At 38.5% G+C, this 13437-nt stretch overlaps 1 protein-coding gene and 1 long non-coding RNA gene across 3 annotated transcripts; both read left to right on the top strand.

Annotated features, from left to right (window-relative positions):
• Positions 1-9: 9 nt before the first annotated feature.
• LOC135799294 (transmembrane protein 64) lies at positions 10-1791 on the top strand. Of its 2 annotated transcripts, XR_010549984.1 has the most exons (4): positions 10-897; positions 964-1125; positions 1183-1375; positions 1489-1791. XR_010549984.1 is itself a non-coding variant. In XM_065312333.1 (3 exons), exons 1-3 carry the CDS (start codon positions 352-354, stop codon positions 1303-1305), a joined length of 831 nt encoding a protein of 276 aa, XP_065168405.1. In that variant the 5' UTR covers positions 10-351; the 3' UTR covers positions 1306-1791. The 2 variants fall into 2 exon arrangements, 1 of the variants encoding a protein (XP_065168405.1); XM_065312333.1 differs by having other exon boundaries at positions 1183-1791.
• Positions 1792-2049: 258 nt separating this feature from the next.
• On the top strand, positions 2050-12185 carry LOC135803220 (uncharacterized). The gene is made up of 4 exons (XR_010550766.1): positions 2050-2594; positions 2724-2761; positions 5296-5334; positions 12147-12185. It is a non-coding gene; the product is annotated as an uncharacterized lncRNA (long non-coding RNA).
• The last annotated feature ends 1252 nt before the right edge of the window (positions 12186-13437 follow it).

The raw sequence follows: 13437 nt of genomic DNA, 5'->3' as shown, positions 1-13437 counted from the left end.
ATTCTTAAAATTTAGCTTAGAATGACTCTAAAAATCAAAAAATTCAAAAAATTTTTGGTTTGTTTTGAGTGTAAATTTGCCGCATCATGGCGCTGTAATCGCTCACCATTCACTTACATCCTGTTAGCCTTCACATTGACTTTTATTTTATCACACAGCTGACTCCTGACTCGCTGTTTATTCAGTATGACTCCGTACGCTGAACGCTAATCATTTCCTCGCGGCACGAACCAAACAAACAAACAGTTAAATACATGCCGTTAATCATTATCGCGCTCGCGCTGGTAAACGCCCAACGCTCCCAGAATCAATCAAAACCAATCTGTGATAAAATAAACCACACGTAAAAACATGCAGATTTCCATACAAGTTGAAGATAAAACCACCGCCAGCAATAGTGAAGCCGCCTCCAAACGCGCAACATGCGTCCGCCTTCGCAACGCACTCTGCAGACTCTCCTTAATCAACACGCTAACAATAATCATCCTGTTGAGCTTCGTTGTCTGCGCTGTTTATCTCTGCAAAACATACATCCGCAGTGTTCTCTACTGGTTGGAAAACCAGGACTCCACTGTGATTAGTCTTACGATAATCATACTCTTCACACTGGTTTCCTTACCCATCACAGTTGGGTATATTATTTTAGTGATGGCTGATGGTTACCTCTTTGGGATGTTTAATGGACTTATGTTGAGTATTATTGGAGCTAATACTGGTTTATGTATTGCGCATAACATTCTCAAGTTGGTGTCACATCACCATTCAATTGCACACATCCGAGAGAATGAAACTACTAAAGCCATCATGAGAGTCATCTCAGGCCCATTGTGTTTCAAAATTGTTCTGTGTGCAAGACTTACACCTATTCCTTTTGGGTTACAGAATACAATATTTGCTGTGAGTGTAAATTTGATATATTTTATTGTAATTTAGGATAAATTTAATATTTTGCTTGATTTTTAGCTGAGTAATGTGAATACGAAGATATATCACATTGCTTCATTCTTTGGATTGTTGCCAGCACAGTTGTTGGCTGTTTATGTGGGGACAACAGTGAGATCCATGCAGGATGTCATAGAGAATAGGAGTATTTCAACAGGAGCTTATGTTCTTTTATTAGTACAAGTATTTTATCACTAAACTTAAATTTCTGTGTGATTTTTATTAATATTTATGTTTTAGTTGGTAATGGGTGCGTCGTTGATATGGATAGTCGGGTCAAAAGCCCGTAAAGAGTTATTTAAAGCCCTCTCGGAAGGTGAAGGCAAGATGCAGACCAAGTCTGGTAACTTAGGAATTGTTTAAATGTGTTAAAACGAACCATATCGAAGGAAATGTTGGTGGAAACATGGAAAAACAGTAAGAATGGTCTATTGTAAGTAGTTGTACATATGTTTTGATATTATTTATTGCAAATTTATATATTTTTTGTATTTTGTGTTTGTTTTGTTTTGTTTTTGTTAATATTTGTGATATTGTTTGTTTTAGTCTCGTTTTGTTTGTCCCTTCCTCCACACGTCACCCCACTGAGATGTATTTATTGCGTGTGTTGTGTGCGTTTTGTGTGTTTGTGCCTCGTTCACTGTTTTCATCATGTTTTCCACGCATTTTCTTTCGATTTTGGTTTGTAATCGAACGAACTTGACTGTTGATAGCGTCTAGTGGAGTATTTTTTTATACGAGATGCCAAAAATGTACATAAATATATTTGTAAGTATAAACGAGTACAATATTCATTCCAGATTGTGTAAATAATTATAGAAATGATAATATAAATTGGTTTTATATGTATATGGTTATTTTTTGTAGAAAAATTCAACATTTTCAGATTTAAGGTGTCAAATTTTATTATAGCTGGTTTAATTGTGCACTTAGATCCGTTTTATTTTATATTTGCATTAAATTTATAATGCAAATATTGGATTTTATTGTAAATATTTACATAAATGTTTTAAAGTTATTTATTTCAGAAAAGTGCATTGCAGCGGCATCTACGTTGAAGTTTCTGAGTTGTTTGTAAAAATTGCTATTCATTTAGATTGGGTGGTGCATGCGCAGTTTTGTGTACGTGTGACACACGGACACGACCATTTAAGTGCGTGACAATTCACTGACTCATATGCAATCGCTCACTGCCTCATATGCACGCCAAACTTTTTGTAACACTTTGTAGTTTCTTGAGGTACAATAAAGAATCTTCAGATGGCGCAACGATGCATGTTTTAACTAAACATATTCCTGCGAGTGAAAGTCGGCGTGCAGTTGTTGTGTAGCCGGCACGCAATTCTAACTTCGTGCGATAAGTAATATTACTTAAATGAGTATTCGCGTTTCTCGTGTTGTGAATTCGGTGTATCGCGTTATATTTGATTGAATTTGGTGTTAATTGTCGTGTGTGGTTCTTCGCTAAATATTTATCGCGTGTGTAATCTCCGGGACTCGTTATTTTGTGTGTTTATTACATTTTCGCGTTTATTCGGGATCGGTTGCCGTCGGACGCCGGCCGGCCATGTTGTGTGATTGTAAATAATATTTTGGACTTGTGCGAGCCATTTGTGTCTTCAGCAGAATTCGATGGGCAACTGTTGTACCTGGTAAATATTATTATTTAAATAATTATGATGAATAAGACGATATTTATGGCAGACTTTGGGTTCCGCCGGAACTAATTTCAACATCATCTGAAATGGTGTAACTAATATTTTGTTTCTTGTTTATTTCAGTATCTACTCGCATATGATTTGCGGTGTTCGATACACTGGTAAGTAAATTTTACATCATTCATAGTATCTGTTTTCCGGTTTTACTGTTTTCCTGCAATTAGAGAATGGATATTAAATTTTATTGTGTTATTAATTTCATAATTTAAAAGTCCGGGACTTCTATTTGTAGCATTCATTCGAGTAATATGGCTTATTTTTATATTTATTGACAATCGTGGCCACGACAATAGTTTTGTATACAATGCTGTTATCGGGGATTCGATATAAACAACATTTTTATCGCATGTGTCCCGCGCGCCGAGTCTTCACGCTGCATCAACTTGCTGCATGCAGCATATTCTAGTTTAGGATAGATCGCATGTATTCTGCCTATTGCAATTCGCGCATTAGATCGCGTGTCATCGACGCGCTATGCGCGTTTGGGCAACAGGTAGTCTTATCATGAATTGTTGCGATCGTGTTTGCTTGGCTGAGGTACCATATGTAATATTTCAATACTTTGTCTTATAGAGAATATCTCATAAATTAATAATTTTCAATCAGTTCCTTTTTACCGCTTATAGAATATATATTCCCAATTGAACCCTACGAAATTTTATTATTTTCAATTCTTATCTTATAGTCCTGAATTAATAAATTTCGATTTTTAGCACTTTCAGTCACGTTTTTTGCCCTTTCACCCCGCAAAATTTATTTTATGTTCTTAGAGAATTTTCCAATCTTTTATAATAGGTAGTCATTCCACTAGCCGATATCTCTTTTAGTTTAGAAGATATTTGCAACCGAAAATTATATCAAAAATGATGCAGAAAATCTGGCAATGTTTCATCATAAGAAATTAGAATTTTACAAATTAAATTTTAATATTTCATTAGTTTTAATAATCTTAATTGCCGGACCACTATCTGCATCATTCCGAGATGTCACTAGCATGAACTAAAAATCATAAAATAGAATTGTTTTGTTTATTTCTATTTTTATCAGCAAACGTGGATATTCGGCACGAGAATTGTGTTTGTTTTGAACACAATTCACTCTTTCTTATCGCTTAGTCGCCGCGCGGAATGCAGCGCATGAGATTTCAGAGTATCGTCGTTACAATCCCCTCACCCCGCATGCCGCATATTCTAGTTTAGTTAGATCGCAGGTATTGTGCCTATTGCAATCCGTCGTGTGTCATCGACGCACCGGCTTTGTGTATCTATTGCAAGTCGCACACAAGGTCGCGTGCCATCGCGCAATATGGCTTTGCGCATCTATTATTGCAATTCGCGTATAAGGTCGCGTGTCATCGACGCGCTTTGCGCATTTGGGCAACAGGTAGTCTTATCATGAATTGTTGCGATCGTGTTTGCTTGTCTGAGGTACCGCATGTAGTATTTCAATATTTTGTCTTATAGAGAATATCACATAAATTAATAATTTTCAATCAGTCTCTTTTTACCGCTTATATATATTCCCAATTGAACGAATATTAATTATTTTTAATTCTTATCTTTTAGTCCTGAATTGATAAATTTCAATTTTTAGCACTTTCAGTCTGATTTTTAGACCTTTCACCTCGCAATATTTAATTATTTTATGTTCTTGTCTAATAGAGAATTTTTCAATCTTTTGTAATATTTATTCCGCTAGCCGCTATCTCTTTTAGAAGATATTTGCAACCGAAAATTATAGAAAAAAAATGATGCAAAAAATCTGGCAATTTTTCATCATATGAAATTAGAATTTCACAAATTAATTTTTAATATTTCATTAGTTTTAATAATCTTAATTGCCGGACTACTATCTGCATCATTCAGAGATGTCACTAGCATGAACGAAAAATCATAAAATAGAATTGTTTTGTTTATTTCTATTTTTATCAGCAAACGTGAATATTCGGCACGAGAATTGTGTTTGTTTTGAACACAATTCACACTTTCTTATCGCTAAGTCGCCGCGCGGAATGCAGCGCATGAGATTTCAGTGTCGTCGTTGCAATCCCCTCACCCCGCATGCAGCATATTCAGTTTAGTTAGATCGCAGGTATTATGCCTATTGCAATCCGTCGCGTGTCATTGACGCACCGGCTTTGCGCATCTATTGCTTTTACCTGCACAAGGTCGCATGCCGCAGGCATATACGAGTAGCGCTTATCGTGAACTGCCGCGTCGTTGCTTGTTTGGCTTCGGGGTTCGTGCTATCGTAGCCAGTTTCGTGTCGGTCTCCGGTTCGTCGTTAAGATGCGTTTCTGCCAGTTGCAACTAGCGGCAATAGTAACCTGTTAATAATTATTTGCGCGTTTAATGTCCATAAATGTTTTTTTTGCTCTCGTTTGATATTTATATTCCAAATTACAAGAATGCTACGGTTTTATTGTCGGTTATTGTGTGTCGTTGTCGGTCGCTGGATAAATCGGCAACATATTCCTGCGATGTTGCTTTCCGTCCCTTCGTGCTTGAGTAAGTTACTTTTATCTGACCATTGCAATACTCAGCACAGAATGTTTGTTTTCTCCGATGTGTGAATATAATATTATTATATTGTATGCAATGATTTTATTTTAACTTATGTTTTCTTTTAATTACAGTGCTTGCCGTACCCGCGCAATCCGATGAGCGCTGAATTGGTAAGTTTATAATTAAATTATATTATTACGTCACATGTTTTATTACCTCATACCTGCGTGTTGCAATAGCCCGCGAATTAAGGGTGCCATGTCAATTGTACTTGCGGGTAATAGGATATAAATTGAAGGAAACGAAAATATTGGCAATTTTTTCGCGTTTTTCAAAACACGCGGTGGAAAACAGGAAGTATCTCGGGAACCCTTTATCATATGTTCTGTATCACCCTGTAATAAAATTTATTGCCAGAAAATTCCGTAACGCGAGTTATATTGAAAGTTGTGTGTGTGCGCCGTAGTACTCATTGCGCTAGGAATAGTAGTTTTATTGTTATAACGCGCGAACGCGGTGTCACAGTAAATTCGAAATTATATTCCCTGATGCAGAATTTATTTCTGTATCACCTGTATTCAACTTTTATTGCCAGAAGACCGTAACGCAAGTTATATTGAAAGTTGTGTGTGCGCGTCGTAATACTGTTGCGCTAGGAATTGTAGTTTTTATTATTGGTTTTCTTGCCCTTGAACGCGGTGTCACAGTTAATTCGAAATTATGTTCCTGATGCAGGGGAATTTATTCCTGTATCACCCTGTATTGAGAACTTTATTGTCAGAAAATTCCGTAACGCGGGTTATTTTGAAAGTTGTGTGTGCGCGTCGTAGTACTCATTGCGCTAGGAATGGTAGTTTTATTATTATAACGCGCGGAAACGCGGTGTCACAGTAAATTCAGAAATTATGTTCCCTGATGCAAGAATTTATTCCTGTATCACCCTGTATTGGTGTGTCAGAAAATTCCGTAACGCGGTTATTTTGAAAGTTATTATTGCGCGTCGTAGTACTCATTGCGCTAGGAATGGTAGTTTATTATTATAACGCGCGAACGCGGTGTCTGATTAATTCGAAATTATGTTCCCTGATGCAGAATTTATTCCTGTATCTGTATTGAACACATTGTCAGAAAATTCCGTAACGCGAGTTATATTGAAAGTTGTGTGTGCGCGTCGTACTCATTGCACTTTAGGAATTGTAGTTTATTATTATAACGCGCGAACGCAGTGTCACGGATTAATTCAATTATGTTCCCTGATGCAGGAATTTATTCCTGTATCACCCTGTATTGAACTTTATTGTCAGAAGAATTCCGTAACGCAGGTTATATTGAAAGTTATTGTGCGCGTCGTAATACTTTCATTGCGCTAGGAATTGTAGTTTTATTATTATAACGCGCGAACGCGGTGTCACAGTTAATTCGAAATTATGTTCCCTGATGCAGAATTTATTCCTGTATCACCCTGTATTGAACTTTATTGTCAGAAAATTCCGTAACGCGAGTTATATTGAAAGTTGTGTGTGCGCGTCGTAATACTCATTGCGCTAGGAATTGTAGTTTTATTATTATAACGCGCGAACCCGGTGTCACAGTCAATTCAGAATTATGTTTCCCTGATGCAAATTTATTCCTGTATCACCCTCTTATTGAACTTTGTCGAAAATTCCGTAACGCGAGTTATATTGAGGTTTATTATTGTGCGCGTCGTAATACTCATTGCTTCAGGAATTGTAGTTTATTATTATAACAGCGCGAACGCGGTGTCACGGTCAATTCGAAGTATGTTCCTGATGCGGGAATTTTATTCCTGTATCACCCTGTATTGAACTTTATTGTCAGAAATTCGTAACGCAGGTTATATTGAAAGTTATTGTGTGCGCGTCGTAATACTCATTGCGCTAGGAATTGTAGTTTATTATTATAACGCGCGAACGCGGTGTCCTGGATTAATTCCGAAATTATGTTTGATGCGATTTATTCCTGTATCACCCTGTATTGAACTTTTATTGTCAGAGAAAATTCCGTAACGCGAGGTTATATTGAAAGTTGTGTGTGCGCGTCATCTCATTGCGCTAGGGAATTGTAGTTTTATTGTATTATAACGCGCGAACGCGGTGTCACGGATTAATTCGAAATTATGTTCTGATGCAAGAATTTATTCCTGTATCACCCTGTATTGAACTTTATTGTCAGAAAATTCCGGCGGCGCGGTTATGTTAGAAAGTTGTGTGTTGCGCGCGTCATCGGTACTCATTGCGCTAGGAATTGTAGTTTTATTATTATAACGCGCGAACGCGGTGTCACGGATTAATTCGAGTATGTTCCTGATGCGGGAATTTATTCCTGTGAATCACCTGGCTATTCAGACTTTATTGTCAGAAAGTTCCGTAACGCGAGGTTATATTGAAAGTTGTGTGCGCGTCGTAATACTCATTGCGCTAGGGTGTAGTTTTATTATTATAACGCAGCGCGAACGCGGTGTCTGGATTAATTCGAAATTATGTTCCCTGATGCAGGGGTGTTATTCCTGTATCACCCTGTATTGAACTTTATTGTCAGAAAATTCCGTAACGCGAGTTATTTTGAAAGTTGTGTGTGCGCGTCGTAGTACTCATTGCGCTAGGAATGGTAGTTTTATTATTATAACCTTTGCGAACGCAGTGTCACAGTTAATTCGAAATTATGTTCCCTGATGCAGAATTTATTCCTGTATCACCCTGTATTGAACTTTATTGTCAGAAAATTCCGTAACGCGAGTTATATTGAAAGTTGTGTGTGCGCGTCGTAGTACTCATTGCGCTAGGAATTGTAGTTTTATTATTATAACGCGCGAACGCGGTGTCACAGTTAATTCGAAATTATGTTCCCTGATGCAGAATTTATTCCTGTATCACCCTGGTGAACTTTATTGTCAGAAAGGAATTCCGTAACGCGAAGGTTATGTTGAGTTATTATTATTGCGCGTCGTAATACTCATTGCGCTAGGAATTGTAGTTTTATTATTATAACGCGCGAACGCGGTGTCACAGTTAATTCGAAATTATGTTCCCTGATGCAGAATTTATTCCTGTATCACCCTGTATTGAACTTTATTGTCAGAAAATTCCGTAACGCGAGTTATATTGAAAGTTGTGTGTGCGCGTCGTAGTACTCATTGCGCTAGGAATTGTAGTTTTATTATTATAACGCGCGAACGCGGTGTCACAGTAAATTCGAAATTATGTTCCCTGATGATGCAGAATTTATTTCTGTATCCTGTGGTAAACTTTATTGCTGAAAGTTCCGTAGCGCGAGGTTATATTGAAAGTTGTGTGTGCGCGTCGTATTACTTACTCATTTGCGCCCAGGAATTGTAGTTTTATTATTATAACGCGCGAACGCGGTGTCACAGTTAATTCGAAATTATGTTCCCTGATGCAGAATTTATTTCTGTATCACCCTGTATTAAACTTTATTGCCAGAAAATTCCGTAACGCGAGTTATATTGAAAGTTGTGTGTGCGCGTCATGTACTCATTGCGCTAGGAATTGTGGTTTATTAACCATAACGCGCGAACGCGTGTCACAGTTAATTCGAAATTATGTTCCTGATGCAGAATTTATTCACGTATCCTTACTGTATTAAACTTTATTGTCAGAAAATTCCGTAACGCGAGTTATATTGAAAGTTGTGTGTGCGCGTCGTAATACTCATTGCGCTAGGAATTGTAGTTTTATTATTATAACGCGCGAACGCGGTGTCACAGTTAATTCGAAATTATGTTCCCTGATGCAGAATTTATTTTCTTTATCACCCATATGTCGATAAACTTTATTTGTGCCAGAAATTCCGTAACGCGAGGTTATATTGTAAGTTGTGCTGGCGTCGTAATACTCATTGCGCTGGGAATTGTAGTTTTGATATTATAACCTTGCGAACGCGGTGTCACAGTTAATTCGAAATTATGTTCCCTGATGCAGAATTTATTTCTGTATCACCCTGTATTAAACTTTATTGCCAGAAAATTCCGTAACGCGAGTTATATTGAAAGTTGTGTGTGCGCGTCGTAATACTCATTGCGCTAGGAATTGTAGTTTTATTATTATAACGCGCGAACGCGGTGTCACAGTTAATTCGAAATTATGTTCCCTGATGCAGAATTTATTTCTGTATCACCCTGTATTAAACTTTATGCCAGAAAATTCCGTAACGCGAGGTTATATTGAGAGTTGTGTGCGCGTACTCATTGCGCTAGGGTGTGGTTTATTATTATAACGCGCGAACGCGGTGTCACAGTTAATTCGAAATTATGTTCCTGATGCAGGGAATTTGTTCCTGTATCACCCTGTATTGAACTTTTGTCAGAATTCCGTAACGCGAGTTATATTGAAAGTTGTGTGTGCGCGTCGTAATACTCATTGCGCTAAGGAATTGTAGTTTATTATTACTTAACGCGCAGACGCGGTGTCTGGTTAATTCGAAATTATGTTCCTGATGCGAATTTATTTCTGTATCACCCTGTGATAAACTTTATTTGCCAAGAAAATTCCGTAACCGCGAGTTATATTGAAAGTTGTGTGTGCGCGTCTGATACTCTTTGCGCTAGGAATTGTAGTTTTATTATTATAGCGCGCGAACGCGGTGTCACGGATTAATTCGAAATTATGTTCCCTGATGCAGGAAATTTTATTTCTGTGTATCACCCTGGTATTAAACTTTATTGCCAGAAAATTCCGTAACGCGAGAGAGTTATATTGAAAGTTGTGTGTGCGCGTCGTAATACTCATTGCGCTAGGGTGTAGTTTTATTATTATAACGCGCCGAATTGCCAGTGTCACGGATTAATTCGAAGTATGTTCCCTGATGCAGGAGATTTATTTCTGTATCACCCTGTATTAAACTTTATTGCCAGGAAATTCCGTAACGCGAGTTATATTGAAAGTTGTGTGTGCGCGTCGTAATACTCATTGCGCTAGGAATTGTAGTTTTATTATTGCGCGCGAACGCAGTGTCACAGTTAATTCGAAATTATGTTCCCTGATGCAGAATTTATTTCTGTATCACCCTGTATTAAACTTTATTGCCAGAAAATTCCGTAACGCGAGTTATATTGAAAGTTGTGTGTGCGCGTCGTAGTACTCATTGCGCTAGGAATTGTAGTTTTATTATTATAACGCGCGAACGCGGTGTCACGGTCAATTCGAGTATGTTCCTGATGCGCGGGAATTTATTCTGTATCGCCTGGTGAACTTTTATTACGTCAGAAGGATTCCGTAAACACGAGGTTATATTGAAAGTTGTGTGTGCGCGTCGTAATATTCATTACGCTAGGAATTGGTTTTTTCCCAGTTTCAACCGCGTACTGCACTTATTTACCTCATTTCCAGATATGTATTGACTTTGTTGCATAGTTTTGTTGCACATTTGATAAATGTGTTTTGAAGTTCCAGTCATCAGCGCACCAAGGTTAGATGGCGCTACGATGTACGGTATTGCATTAAATATTGCTTGTTGGTGGTAGTGAGTGCACACCGTGTCCGTGTGGAACACGCGATTTCGCGCAAGAGATAAGTTTGTTTATCTGCAGTATCGAATCTTTATTTCGTGGAGTCAAAACACACCGTTGCTGTTTATTATATTTGCATCGTAAATAAGCAAATATTCTTCAATTCTTTCAAAGAATATAACTAACAATTTTATATTAATTCTAATACATTTTATTATCAGCAGGCGATTACGGATAATGTGTTACCTGGCTTAGGCGAGAAACGATGCATGTTTAAATTAAATATCACTTAAATATTTAATGCAAAATCTGGCAATCTGTCAGCATAAGCAAACCGAATTACGCAAATCGAATTTTAATTTTTTATTACCATTACTAATCAAAATTTCAAAACTACTGTATCACTTATAGATGGCAATAGCATGTACTAAAAATTGTAAAATAAAGAATTGTGTTTGCTTGAACATAATATACACTTTCTTATCGCATTGCCGTGTGCGTTGCCTGCACCTCACGCCGCATGTTGCTGTATCTTAGTTTAGTTTTGATCCCAGGTAAAGTGCCAAATGCAATTCGCGCATAAGGTCGCGTGCTGTCGACGCGCCGCCGGGTTTGCGCATCTACTCGTATTGCAATTCGCGCACAAAGTCGCGTGCCGTCAACGCACTACTGGCTTTGCGCATCTATTGCAATTCGCGTACAAGGTCGCGTGGAATCGACGCGCAGGCTTTGCGCATCTATTGCTTTTACCTGCGGGGTTCATGCAGCAGGCACAGAGTCCTATTGTGAATTGTCGCATCGTAAATTCGATTCAGAGGTTGCATTAGCATGAGCTAAAAATCACTAAAGTAGAATTGTATTGTTTATTTCAATATTTATCGGCAAACGTAGGCGTTCGATACTAGAATTGTGTTAGTTTTGAACACAATTTACACTTTCTTGTCGCATTCCCGTGTGTTGTTGTTGCCATCCCCTCACGCCGTTGTCATAACTTAGCTTAGTTTTGATCGCAGGTTTCGTGTCTATTGCAATTCGTGCACAATGTGGCGTTGGATCGACGCGCTTTTACGTGTACGTGCGCGGTTCATGCAGCAAGTGCAACAAGTCTTACTGTGAACTGTCGCATCGTTGCTTGCGCATTGCAGCCGGTTTTGTGCCGGTCACTGGCGTATCTCGACGTATTTCTCGCGATTCAAATCGTTTATTCGGGCTTCTGCTTTCTAAATTCCGCTCGCGTTTTATGCTTATATTCGAAATTACAAGAAGTCTGTGTTTTATTGACGATTGTTGTTAACGCTGTCGGTTGCTAGATTAATCGGACACATATTACTGCCATGTTGCTCCCCGTCATTAGGAGATTCCTCTTGCTTGAGTAGGTAACGTTTATCTGACTATTGCAATACTCAGCACATATATGTTTTCTCTGATATGTGAATATAATTTTATTATATTGAATGAAATGGTTTTGTTTTAACTTATGTTTTCTTTTAATTGCAGAGCTTGCCATCCTCGTGCAATCCAATGAGCGCTGAATTGGTGAGTTTATAAATAAATTATATTATTTCATGTTACGACCTTTCACTTGCGTGTTGCTATAGCCTTCGGGTGCCATGTCAATTTTACTTGCGGGTGATATAGAAAACGAAGGGAATGAAAATGTTTGTACTTTTTCATGCATTTTTCAAAACACGAGGTGGAAAACAGGCGATCTCTCGAGAACCCTTCGTGATATTTTCGTGTTCGCTGTATTTTATGATAGGAAAAGAGTGCATCTTTAAGATGCACCCTAGAACTCCCGCGAAATTCGGTCGTAACTGCCTTAAAATGGCCGCCAAAGTTTGCCCTTTTCGTGCGTTTTTCAAAACACGCGGTGGAAAACCGGCAATATCTCGGGAACCCTTCGTGATATTTTCGTGTTCGCTGTATTTTATGATAGAAAAAGAGTGCATCTTTTAGATGCACCCTAGAACTCCCGCGAAATTTGGTCGTAACTACCTGAAAATGGCCGCCAAAGTTTGCCCTTCCCTTTTTGTGCGTTTTTCAAAACACGCGGTGGAAAACCGGCAATATCTCGGGAACCCTTCGTGATATTTTCGTGTTCGCTGTATGTTATGATAGAAAAAGAGTGCATCTTTTAGATGCGCCCTAGAACCCGCAGGGGTATTCGGTCGTAACTGCCTGAAAATGGCCGCCAAAGTTTGCCTTTACCGTTGCGTTTTCAAAACACGCGGTGGAAAACGGAGCCATATCAGGAACCCTTCGTGATATTTTCGGGTTCGCTGTATTTTTATATGATAGAAAAGTGCATCGCCGGATGCCTAAATCCCGCAAATTCGGTCGTAACTGCCTGAAAATAAGTTTTGCCAGCACTTTCGTGCGTTTTCAAAACAAGCGGTGGAAAACAGGCCATATCTCGGGAACCCTTCGTGATATTTTTCGTGTTCGCTGTATTTTATGATAGAAAAAGGTGCATCTTTAGATGCGCCTAAATTTCCCGCGAAATTCGGTCGTAACTGCCTCAAGAAGCTGGCGCAAAGTTTGCTCTTTTCGTGTGTTTTTTCAAAACACGCGGTGGAAACTCAGCAATATCTCACGGGAACCCGCTTCGTGATATTTTCGTGTTCGCTGTATTTTATGATAGAAAAAGAGTGCATCTTGCCGGAATGCCTAGAACACTGAGAATTTGGTCGTAGCTTTACCTGAAAATCACGCGCCGCCAAAGTTTGCCCTTCCCCTTTTGTGCGTTTTTTTCAAAACACGCGGTGGAAGCTTTCGGCAATATCTCGAG

This window comes from Atheta coriaria, unplaced genomic scaffold (assembly GCF_025399875.1).
Source record: "Atheta coriaria isolate IRGN ID8LTWV9N9 unplaced genomic scaffold, Caltech_Dcor_3.1 hic_scaffold_2_pilon, whole genome shotgun sequence".
Classification (NCBI taxonomy): Eukaryota; Metazoa; Arthropoda; class Insecta; order Coleoptera; family Staphylinidae; genus Dalotia; species Dalotia coriaria.
This window is presented reverse-complemented; position numbering and strand designations above follow the sequence as displayed.